Genomic DNA, 12,659 nt, shown 5'->3' on the forward strand with positions numbered 1-12,659 from the left:
GAGAACAATATGACATAAACAACGTTTACAGTTGCAACTTCTTGCAAGAAAATGTAGTTGAGAGACATAACACCACTTAAAGGTGGGGTAAGTAATTCCCTTCAGAAACAATTTTTGTTATATTCCATGGAATGCTCTTAACATCCCGATAGCAATGAATACATGAAATGCTTTGACAATAAATACATTAAAAAAATTCATCTGTGGAAGCCGTAGTACTGTAAAAAGCACGACCAATCATCTGAGCCGGCCCGGCTAAAATAACTGGATGGCCTACCTGCCTGTCAGCCTTCCACCTCGTGCACAAACTTATCTCGTGCCCTCATTGGTCATGTGCGCGTTCGTGTGTGTTGGAGGAGGGGCTCTGTAAGGAAGTCTGAAGGAAGGGGCAGATTTTTTTCGGCTGCGTACTTTCAAATTCTAGCGCACTCAAGCTGGTTTCTACATTCTTACCTACCCTACCTTTAAGCCACCTACAAAGTCAGAGTCATTTCTTGTTCAATACTTTTCCCCAGCTATACATGCAGACCATTTTATTAAGATAGAAGTGAAGATGCATAAAATGTCAGGCACTGATAACCCTTTACAACCGTATGCTTGTGATGTGTTAATTTTATTCAGGTTTTGCATTTCCTTTTTGTGTTTAATAGAAAATAATGCTTAAAATTCATCATGGTACATCAAGTTATGATTACCACAGTAGGGGTAAAGTATTCGCCCCACACACACATATTAGCAGCTAGACCTGAGGTAAAGCTGGTGAGGCTAAAACCCCGCAGGATGATTTTCTTCACCACACTTCCTCACACTGATCAAACACTGTGTGTGTGTGTGTGTGTGTGTGTGTGTGTGTGTGTGTGTGTGTGTGTGTGTGTGTGTGTGTGTGTTCAGATCTATGTACACTCCAGTCTCCACCGTATGCACACATGCATGCCCCCACATAATCAGCCTTCGTTAATGCAGCCCATTCAGGTCTTCGGGGGTCTGCGGCTGCTCTGCTGTGCGCTGTGGGTGCAGTCGGAGTAGATCCTCACCCCATCTCTTTCTTTCTCTCGGTCTCACCCCCCCTTCTCTCTCTACCAGTGCCACCCGGGCTTGGCGCTGACCCAGACCCACATCTATAAACCGAGTCATCATGCCATGCTCTGAGCCCGGCCGCAAGACCCTGATTAAAACCCATGACTTCAAACTTTCCAAACTGTCAAAAACCCAGTCAGAGAGAGAAAGACCAACTGCAAGAAAAAGTCGTACAAAAATCACCGCTGTGGCATCGACTCACTTTTCTGAGCTGGGATTTGTGTCACTCAGAAATATGGCTGTGTGTGTGGGGCTTAGTGATTGGAGCGCTGTGTGTGCCACCTGGATGACGATGGTGTTTCATTTTTGTTTTAATGAGGGACGGACGGATGGATGGGACAAACTGTTAGGCAAGCTAAAGGTTGATGCTTGGGGTTGAATCCTTGTGGATTGGACTGAAATAGACAGAATATTTCGCAGCAACTCACCAACACCGTTAAATAAATATACAAATGCTCAGTCGAAGAAAGCAATGCCCTCTAATCAAATTATTACAATTGAGACTTAAAAGGACATCACATGTTTCGGGTTAATTGTGAAACCGTTATTTTTCTAATGTCTTAATTTCATTCTGGCTGATTCTCATTCCTAATAAAAAGCTGTGACTTTTGGTTGGTGAGACTCTGAAGGGTCCATCAAGTATATGTGCCAAGAGTGCTCCCTGCTGGAGAGTAGCAGAACTGCATGGCACACTGCAGCCAAACAAAAACCAGCGTGGTTATTACATTTCACTTCAATCAACCGTCAAACTATAAACTGTGATAATGATCTGGAAATTCAAAGTTTGACTCAAAAAGTAAAAAAGTGAGGGGATTTAAAAGCCTGTTAAATTTGTGTTGACTGAAGAACAATTGAAAACAAATTGCATGTGTTAAAAGATTTGGTCTGTTTAAAAGGTGCCATTATTAAATAGCACCTTTAAACAAACCTTTTAAATGTGTTAAACCTGAGAATATAACAGTAAAAAGGCGGAAAAATGCCAAACAAAGGGTTAACAAACGTCTAACTGAAACAACTAAAAGTGAAGCAGGGCTTTGGGCTTTGGGCTAGCTGTGGCAGTGAACCGCTACCCTCTCAATGAAAATCCCTGGAGAGTCGATGGGATCTCGGAGTACAAGGGAGACCACCCAGGGAAACGTTCAAGACACACTGTTGTTTTACACACGTATAAAAAAAATGCAACAAGGAGGGGGAAGGGTGGGGCACACATGTCAAAAAGTCAAGTTCAACCAAATGCAAGTGAAAAGAAGAAAAAAGAAAACACTTGAAAAGAGAGAAAACATGAAACTGTATTCCTACTCATCTCGAGCACTCGTCAGATGGCAAATATTATTTTGGATGATGGCCATTTTGCCAAAGAGAGAGAGAAAGCCAGAGGGAGGGAGATGAAGAAGGAGTTCATGTACCTTATTATACGGTGGTCAAAGGGGAAAATTGCAATCATCTGTGACTCACTTGGAATACCTCACGCACTGTGAAAGACATTATTTTTCTCTAATATCAAGAGAAAATGGGTGTTCGCTGCCATGGCCATTTTGACTGAAATCGCTTGGGACCCTGCATCAATTTCAGGAGTGAAATGGGACTGAAGGCTGCGCCCTTTTGAGGGCAATGACGATAAAAGCCAAACTCAGAGTCGTTTCATGAGGAGCGAAAGTGAGAAGCTTTGGCCGATTATGTGTGTCTGCAGGGGAAAGACGAGGAGAGATCATAGCAGCAAAAAGACTGGTCTGAGGTGTGTATTTGTGTGTACAGTATGTGTGTGAACACTTAGTTTAAACACGCCTAGAAGCTGCTACCTCAAGGCAATCACACGTCCACATGTCCAGAAGTCACCAAACATAAAAAGATAACTTTAAAATGTGCTTGCAGTAGAATAGACTCAAAGTAAAGAGTACATTTTGTTCAGTCCTCTGGGTACACACACTGTGGTTATTCTCTGTTTGCCTTGGATTGTGCCTTTAGAAAGCATTCACACACACACACACACACACACACACCACACACACACACACACACACACACACACACACACACACACACACACACACACACACACACACACACACACACACACACACACACACACACACACACACACCACACACACACACACACACACACACACACACACACACACACACACACACACACACACACACACACACACACACACACACACACACACACACACACACACACACACACACACACACACACACACACACACACACACACACACACACACACACACACACACACACACACACACCACACACACACACACACACACACACACACACACACACACACACACACACACACACACACACACACACACACACCCACCCTCTGGTCTGCTCAGTCTGTTGTAGCCGCCTGGCTGGAACAACAACAATGTATGAGACAAGCACTTCCATATGAGGCTGCATGGACATATATGCACATACACATAGAGGGACATATATGCACATACACATAGAGAAACATATATGTACCTAACCTTGCAGAACACACACACTCACACACTCATGTAACCACATTCCTCCTTTCTTGAAGACCTTGAAGGCTGCCCGCAAACCCCTCAGTCATGTCGGTTTTTCGTATAGACTGGGAGTGTGTTACATTCACTGTTATTCCAATGCATCGTTTCTTCGCTGGATTGTATAAAATGCCAAAGACATAAATTGACTGAGGGAAGTTTAAGGATGAGCTTCGGCTTGCTGCCCAACACAATAATGCTCTCCCTCCTAATGGTCTCTTGTAGAAGAAACTAGACGCAATAAAACAGCTACAATGCAACTTTCTTTTATGAGCACACTTTGGTCATAAGCCTTTTGTACAACCTTACATTTTACTTTGCCACTATATTTACTGAACTGATGACTTCATCACCGTCATCCACTACGCTCTCACACAACTTCAATAAACTTCTTGACATTCTTTGACAGTTCAAAAGCTCTGCAACTTTACTGATTTTGTAACACTTACAGCTACAGGTATATTTAACTAAGTAACAAAAAGTCTTAGCCCTAATGGGACATATTGGATACAGCATAATCCAGGCTATAACATTTGTATTTCTTGTTTTATTGAATTGATTATGTATGTATGACTGTTCACATGGTTACAGATTAACTGACTACAACCTTTTGAAACCTAAAAGGACATATTTTTTATACAACCGCTGATAAATACATACAAGTTGAACACCTGCTGAACCATGTTGAATATTTCTAAGTTTGTAGAAAAATGTGCAAATGTAAACACTCTAATTGGACCAATGTGCTGCCAATAGTCGGGGTCATTTCGTACATTTGCAGTTCGGTTTCTTAACTGCTCCATTACGGGATTAAGTAGAGCTCAGGTGCCGTTTCTCTCTCTCTCTGTGTGTGCGTGTGCGTGTGCGTGTGTGTGTGTGTGTGTGTGCGTGTGGTCACTTGGCGAATGTGCTTGTGTGCATCTGTGCACATTTCTGGTGGTGTGTGCATGCTTGTTATCCTCATGTTTGTGCGTCTGCCCTTGTGTGTTTACATTTATGAATCTGTATGCTTACGTGTATCTGTGCGAGTACACTCACAGAAATGTGTGCGTCTTCTTAGATTAGTGCTTGAAATGGGTTTTCTCTTGTAATTAGGGGCCATTACCAGTCCACCGCATGTCAAAAGAAAGCCACTTATTGCTGTAAATATACTTAAGGAGTGAATTACTGACCAACTATATACTCAAGCTGTAGAGACCCTGAAAACTAATGGGCCAGAAAATACTGGAGGGGGGGGAAAGAGAGTCATGCACACATACTTTTGCACGGACATTACCACACACTCTTGACCCCATAAACTTCTAACCCTAGAAAAAGGGTTTTGAAATATCAATCCAAACACACACAGAGTTGTATTTCTGAAGGCCCACTTGTGGTTCACTGAAAAAAAACGACTGCTGTAATATAATAATAGCTGCAACATCTCTCAGCGGCCTCCACTGCTTCTCCCCCTGTCTTTCTGTCTTGTTCTTCCTCCTCCACTCCAGAGCTTATTCTCTAGTTGCCAAAAATGTCTCTCAACCTTATTTTACTTTCTCCCTTCCCTTCATTTTCTCTCTATTTCTTTGGCTTCATTTCCACTGAGGCCTATTATGGATCTTTTAAGGCTCCACTGAGCGAAACCGATTCATTACACACTGGGTCAGGCTCACACTTCACCCATGCCAACCTGCGTACATGTATACGTGGACAAGCACATGCACAAAATAAATGCAATCCCCTTGACCTTTCCTGATCTTGCCAACATCTCAAAAAACACACATACACACTGATGATTATCTTCAGATTGGGATCAGTGGAAGGTAATAGAGTGGGTTTGTCAGAGTACTGACATTCATTCTGTTCATGGCCAGGAGGGATTGGCCGGGCCAGAGGGATGGAGAAACAAAGAGAGAGGCAGAGAGGTTGCCCACTTTCAGCTACAACTATGTGAAATCTACCACACTACCCACACAAACAGAGTGTTTAAAACATTTCTCTACAGAGCAGGGCAAAACGGAGGTGCAACATTACATCTGGTTGAATATAAAACATGAGAGAGGGTTCACAGAAACTCCTAAAAACATCCACATGTCACATTGATGGTCAAAACCTTTTCTTTAATTTCTTATATTTAAAAAAACGGGAAAAAACTTTTAAAAGAAAAAATGTTAAATGGGCTGTATTTATATAGTACTTTATAGTCTTTACGACTCTTCAAAGCGTTTTTATATACTGTATATACAGTACAAGTTATCATTCACCCTTTCATGGAAGCTAACATTCACACACATTCAAACACGTTCTGATTGAAAGACGGCAGCACTACATCACAGCCACAGTTGCCCAGAGTAATATTAGTGACAGTCCTAAAGAAAGCAGAGTAACTTTCAGTATTTCACTGTCAATTTGAAATTCAAGCCACCTCTTTCTCAGGAACATATCAACATGGTTAAACATAATGAAACAGCAGCTAGCTAACACACACTTTGGTTGACCTTAGTAGGTTAGGTTACTATCACACATCACATTAGACCTTACTTTATTTCCCTGCTATGTCGTTAGACAAAGCGTCCACCCCTCACGACAAGCATGTCCATTCATACTCATTAGGACAGCAGTAAAAAGCTGGAGCCAACCGTGACTGGGGATAATCCGATTGCCTGACACAATGGACGCTCAGGACACACAGATCAGGAGACAGCCAATGGGAAAAGGAACATACATAGACAGCTACACATCACAATTATAGGAAGGCATTTGGTCCCGAAAGTCAGAACTACTCATGGGACACACACACACACACACACACACAGCACACACACACACACACACACACACACACACACACACACACACCACACACACACACACACACACACACACACACACACACACAACACACACACACACACACACACACACACACACACACACACACACACACACACACACACACACACACACACACACCACACACACACACACACACACACACACACACACACACACACACACCACACACACACCACACACACACCACACACACACACACACACACACACACACACACACCACACACACACACACAATGAGGCATGAGGGCAGATATGAGTACTTGGGAGGTCAGCTGTTCATGAGAAGAAGAAGCCATGAGAATCCCAGAGTCATTTATATTCAAGTATTTAAAGTGATAACGACGAGACTACACTCCGCCTTCCTGTCAAAAACACTTAATGTCCAATGTATGGTTTTAATGTAAAACCCTTTTCTACATTAATGATAGAAGAAGAATAGATAGAAACTCCCTCTGGTGGGAACTTTGGGATTTTATCCTTTACAGACTATTTACATGGAACAAACTCCCAGAAACCTGCAACTCTTACTACTTTTAAATCCAGGCTGAACACTTTTCTTTTTGCCGTTGCTTTTAATTGATATATTCATATCTTAAACTGCACTGTAACTTTTATTATCTTTGCTTTTTATCTTTGCTTTTAAATGAGTGTTTTTAAATGTCATTTTATAATATGTTTCTTAATGCTCTTAATTTCTTTCATTTTTGTAAAGCACTTTGAATTGCCTTGTGTTGAAAGGTGCTATATAAATAAACTTGCCTTGCATGCACACAAACCTACATTATATAACACACTACAGGAAAGGGAAAACCCTCAAAGACATTATAGGACCCCTCAGATAAAAATGCAACTACAGTCATAGAGACCATTAGCAAGCTCTTTTTTTTGTATTAATAAAATACAAATACTTTACTAACCTTAAGACATGCTGAATAACTTTTAAAATGATCCCGAGACACAACAAACTAATACACGTGTAGTAAAGGCCTCCAAAGTACATATTTATCTCCCATATTTGTACCCAAACACGAGGCAACGTCCAGTGAAATTGCTGAATATGAATATGTTCAAAATTGCTGCATTCACGTTCACACTTTCAATTATTGTTCTTAACACAGCACTGTCAATCTCAGAGACCTCAAATACGTTGTTATCGAGCTCTGCTATTGCCACAAATAGAATCTACATCGTGGGGAGAAACAGGAGGGGGATATAGGAATTAAAACAACCAAAGGTCGCTCCAGAGAGACTTGTACAGCCCTGAGACACACCACCATCATTAAGACAACAAATGTACTCTTCCGTTCATTCCTCCAGAGCAGCCAGCTGGCCTCGTGACCCCCCCCCCCCCCCTCCCTCAACCCCTGCTAAACCTCTCTACATAATATATGTTTTGACATAAAACAGAGGTAGCTTTCTAGAACAGTTTGGCACAGCACACACCCCGAGGGCAGAGAGGAAAGGTAGAAAGGAAAGACACACACACACACACACACACACACACACACACACACACACACACACACACACACACACACACACACACACACACACTACACACACACACACACCACACACACACACACACACACACACACACACAACACACACACACACACACACACCACACACACACACACACACACACACACACACACACACACACACACACACACACACACACACACACACACACCACACACACACACACACACACACACACACACACACACACACACACACACACACACACACACACACACACACACACACACACACACACACACACACACACACACACACACACACACACACACACACACACACACACACACACACACACACGTCAGTGAAGTTTGTGAACATGATTGAAGAACACATAAACTTTGCAATGTTACCATCTGCAAAGTAAGTATTGGAGCAACACGCTGACACTCAAGGTTCAGATGACAAGAAGTTCCTTTAAGTTGGTGTCATTTTATAATAATTGTGTCCATGCAACAAAATTAAACAGATTATAAACATATTATAATTATGATTTATATTAAGCTGTTGGATGAATCTAATTAAAGTAAGGATGACTTAGAGGAGATATGTACCTATAGTTACAGGTAAATAACTTCAAATCATGGCCAAAATGATTATGTACACAACCTGAAAATAAGATGCCTGCTGTGTGCATGTTAGGTTCAGTAATCAACAAAAGGAACTGGCCTGAACAAACACAGAGCCAGAAGTGCAGGCAGGTGCTCCCATCAGCCCCTTTCCTCTCCCTCCAGACACACACAGGCTTTGTGGTAGTCTGCGAGAGGGTCTCCTAAGGCCAGGGTCACCTCCCTGTAGACCACCACAGCTCTCCTCTGGCTCCCAGATGTTCTCACACACACACACACACACACACACACACACACACACACACACACACACACACACACACACACCACACACACACACACACACACACACACACACACACACACACACACCACACACACACACACACACCACACACACACACACACACACCACACACACACACACACACACACAACACACACACACACACACACACACACACACACACACACACACACACACACACACACACACACACACACACACACACACACACACACACACACACACACACACACACACACACACATTCACACACACTCAAACTACCTGACCTGTATAGAGCAACTACTGCATGTTTATTTGTATGGAAGTTTATCTTTTTGTTTAATTGCCCCGTATACAGTTTACAAAAGTTGCATTGTTTGTATGTTGTGTTTGGCGTTCAATACTGCAGGTAAACAACAACAACAACAGGAGGCCTTGTATGTACAAACAGACTTGTTCAATTCAGATTCTGGTGTGTGCGTTTGTCTGAGTGTGTGTGCATGCATGTCTCCCAGCACACACATGAGTGAGTCAGTGCACTTGTTGAATAAAATGATCTATTCCTCGCTCTTTCAAGGAAGTGGGGGGAGTGGAGGCGGGCAGATTGGATGCTGATCAGGACAGACGTGTGTGTATTTGCGTGCTGGAGGAGGGCAGTGGAATCCACACCAGACCATCTATTATAATGACAGGAAACAGGAAGTACAACCCCTTCACAGTCACATGGCTGCCAGCTGTCTTGGCAACTAAAAGAGGGAAGATGGAGCAGACGATGGGGGTGTGTATAATGTGTTTGTGTGTGCGTGAGTGTGAGTGTGAATGTGCGTGTTAGTTTGTGTGCGTGCGCGTGTGTGTGTGTGTGTGTGTGTGTGTGTGTGTGTGTGTGTGTGTGTGTGTGTGTGTGTGTGTGTGTGTGTGTGTGTGTTTTATACACATGCCTGGCAGTAGGTTTGGATGGAGAGCGTAGGTGGAGAAGTACTTGTATGTGCATTCCTACACGTGAACATGCCATTTCTGCATCTGGAATAAGAACAAAGGCTGTCAAGAAATGTGCTCCATCCAAATCTCCATCGTCTTTCCCCTCCAATACAAAGATATACTCAAATCTACATGCCTTGTATTTTTGCTTCTGCAACATTATGCCAAATCCAGTGCAGGACTGACCTCAGTTCTCAGCATATGGATGTGTTTAGGAACTGCAGTGCAGACATGCGCATGCACGCCCACTTAAAGAGACACAAAAATGCACATATACATTTCCCACAATGCAAACCCACAAAAAAAATTAAGTAGCATTTCTTCTCAGACCAAATCATATAGGAATGAATGACAGCTCCTTCTATTAGTACACTAAACTGTCCATATTGGTAAGGAATACATCAAATACACCAACATACATCTATGTGTGTGCACAACGCATATATACACAGCAATGCTCCTCTCAGGTATCTTTCATCTGTCAGCCTTGAAATTGCTCAGGGTTTACAGGCTGTGAACTGACTAACACGAGGAGTATCCATTTCAACCGCACAACGTCTACAATCATTGCAACCAGAGAACTTCTGTTGCCTCTTGTGAACTTTGGTGCCAGAAACTGAAACAGCTTGAATCTTAGACTTAGATATTGACTTCTAAAAGAGAAGCCACACACATGTTGCTCACCTTCAGACAGGTGGGAGTTGAGAGGCGTTTGTGTCTCCTTGCAGTAAGCGACCATCTCTTTGGGAAGGAAGTCTACCTGTGTGATCTTAGAGGCTCCCAGTCTCTGCATCCTGCGCCTGGGTAACGAGACAAGATGTTTCCATTAGCATAGTTATAATGTGCATTAACTACATTTGTCCTGTATACAGTACTGCAAGATACATTGTTTCAGCCTGGACATTAGGATGTGTGGATGCTCAATAGTTGTAGTATGTTGGATCCTGTAGTATCTTTGAAGTATTTTGTAGTGTTTTTGACTTTTTATTTTAATTATCCAGAATATTTTATATTGTTTTGTTTATATTATTTATATTTTATATAATATTTTTCATTTGATTTGTAATTGTTAATTCTCTTTTCCACTTTTTTAAGTATTTTAAGTATTGTATTATAAAGTCTGAACACACTTCTGCCTCTGTGACGAAATAATTTCCCAAATTGGGATCTATCTATCTATCTATCTATCTATCCATCTATCTATCTATCCATCCATCTATCTATCTATCTATCCATCTATCTATCCATCTATCTATCTATCTATCCATCCATCCATCTATCTATCTATCTATCCATCTATCTATCTATCTATCCATCTATCTATCTATCTATCCATCTATCTATCTATCCATCCATCTATCTATCTATCTATCCATCTATATCCATCTATCTATCCATCCATCCATCTATCTATCCATCCATCTATCCATCTATCTATCTAGTTACATTGCAGGACATCCAATTTCAAGTAAGGCAAATTAACTCAAACACTTCTTGCTACAACTTTTTTGCTGTTTGGTGCAAACACAAAACTTGCTCTGTACTCACTTTCTAGGGCGAATCTACAAGACAAGTCTGGGCGATGTAACATATTTTCCAATATAGGATTGTGTGATTCAGGCCCTTCATGTATATAGAACCACCAATCAAAATCATTCTAAATCATAAGCAGAAGATTTGACAACAGTAAGATGTATGGAAATATTTCAACTACATAAAAGATGTTGATCATACATTTATATTAACCTTAATACAGATTTGTATTTGTACAGAAGTTTGAATGTTGGGCCTTGTTTCTCTCGAAACCACTTTGTTTAATATTCAAAAGACTGTGTCACTAGAGTAGTTAAGCCTTAAAATGGAATCATATATTAGACTATAAATACAGCATACGCCATTTAATGTCAAATAAGGTGTCATTTATTGTCAGTCTGTGAACTATAGGAGAAAAGGAAGATGTACCCGAGCTCAGAATCAGCCTGCAGCTGCAGCACAGACGGGTCTGTGTCCCACTGCAGCGTCCTGGTGTCACCAACAGGGGGGGCAAGAGAGGACATGCATGTTTACAAACAGACATGTTATAACATACACACAAAGTATGGCACATGTGTCAAAGGCTCACAAAAACCACATGTATGGGCAGACACACTCACTCACAGACCTCTTGTCTAAAAAGCAGCTCCACACAAGGACTCCCATCAACTTTCATGCATGACATATTTTGAAGATAAGTGGATATATCTTGGGGGAGCGATACATTAGGGACACATTATATGTACTATTTATTTGAAGATCTATGCTTATCTTTAGGAATAGACATCTTGGTCTTCTGCCAGGAATATTTTAGTTTGAAAATACATCTACATTTATGGACAAAACGTGTTTGATGGAAAAAGGTTTCATTGTTTTTCAAGTGGGAAAACAATTTGACCTCATGACTTTTAAATGCAGGAAATCTCTGTAGAAATATGTGTTTGTATTTTTCTAATCATCTAGAGAATCCACTTTTAGCAACATGTATGACATTGATCCATATTCCTCTGTGACACTATATATATAATACTGTATATGCACATTTGTACCAATTGATGCATGTAAGCCATGAACATTGAAGCAGCATGATTTCCATCTCACACTGACAAAACAAAACATGCATCATCTATGTACAAATGTACATGATAACATTCATCATGGAAATCAAATTAAAATGCATTTATAAAGATTTAGCTTGCACGACATCCATGACAATATGCTTGCCATGCAGGATCAATGAGTTTGCCAAACCTTGAGGAAATTGATCATCTTATTCGATGCATTTGCAT

At 41.4% G+C, this 12,659-nt stretch overlaps 1 protein-coding gene across 7 annotated transcripts in view; it reads right to left on the reverse strand.

Annotated features, from left to right (window-relative positions):
- The window catches only part of LOC117478390 (cytoplasmic dynein 1 intermediate chain 1), a 53,851-nt gene that overhangs the window by 35,481 nt on the left and 5,711 nt on the right, over positions 1–12,659 (reverse strand). For all 7 annotated transcript variants that reach the window (XM_034125413.1, XM_034125410.1, XM_034125409.1 and 4 more), the window contains exons 6-7: positions 11,800–11,859; positions 10,522–10,637 (exon numbers count right to left, since the gene is read on the reverse strand). In XM_034125413.1, the coding sequence (XP_033981304.1) occupies positions 10,522–10,637; positions 11,800–11,859 (176 nt within the window). The remainder of the gene's footprint in view (positions 1–10,521; positions 10,638–11,799; positions 11,860–12,659) is intronic.

This window comes from Trematomus bernacchii, unplaced genomic scaffold (genome assembly GCF_902827165.1).
Source record: "Trematomus bernacchii unplaced genomic scaffold, fTreBer1.1, whole genome shotgun sequence".
NCBI classification, from domain to species: Eukaryota; Metazoa; Chordata; class Actinopteri; order Perciformes; family Nototheniidae; genus Trematomus; species Trematomus bernacchii.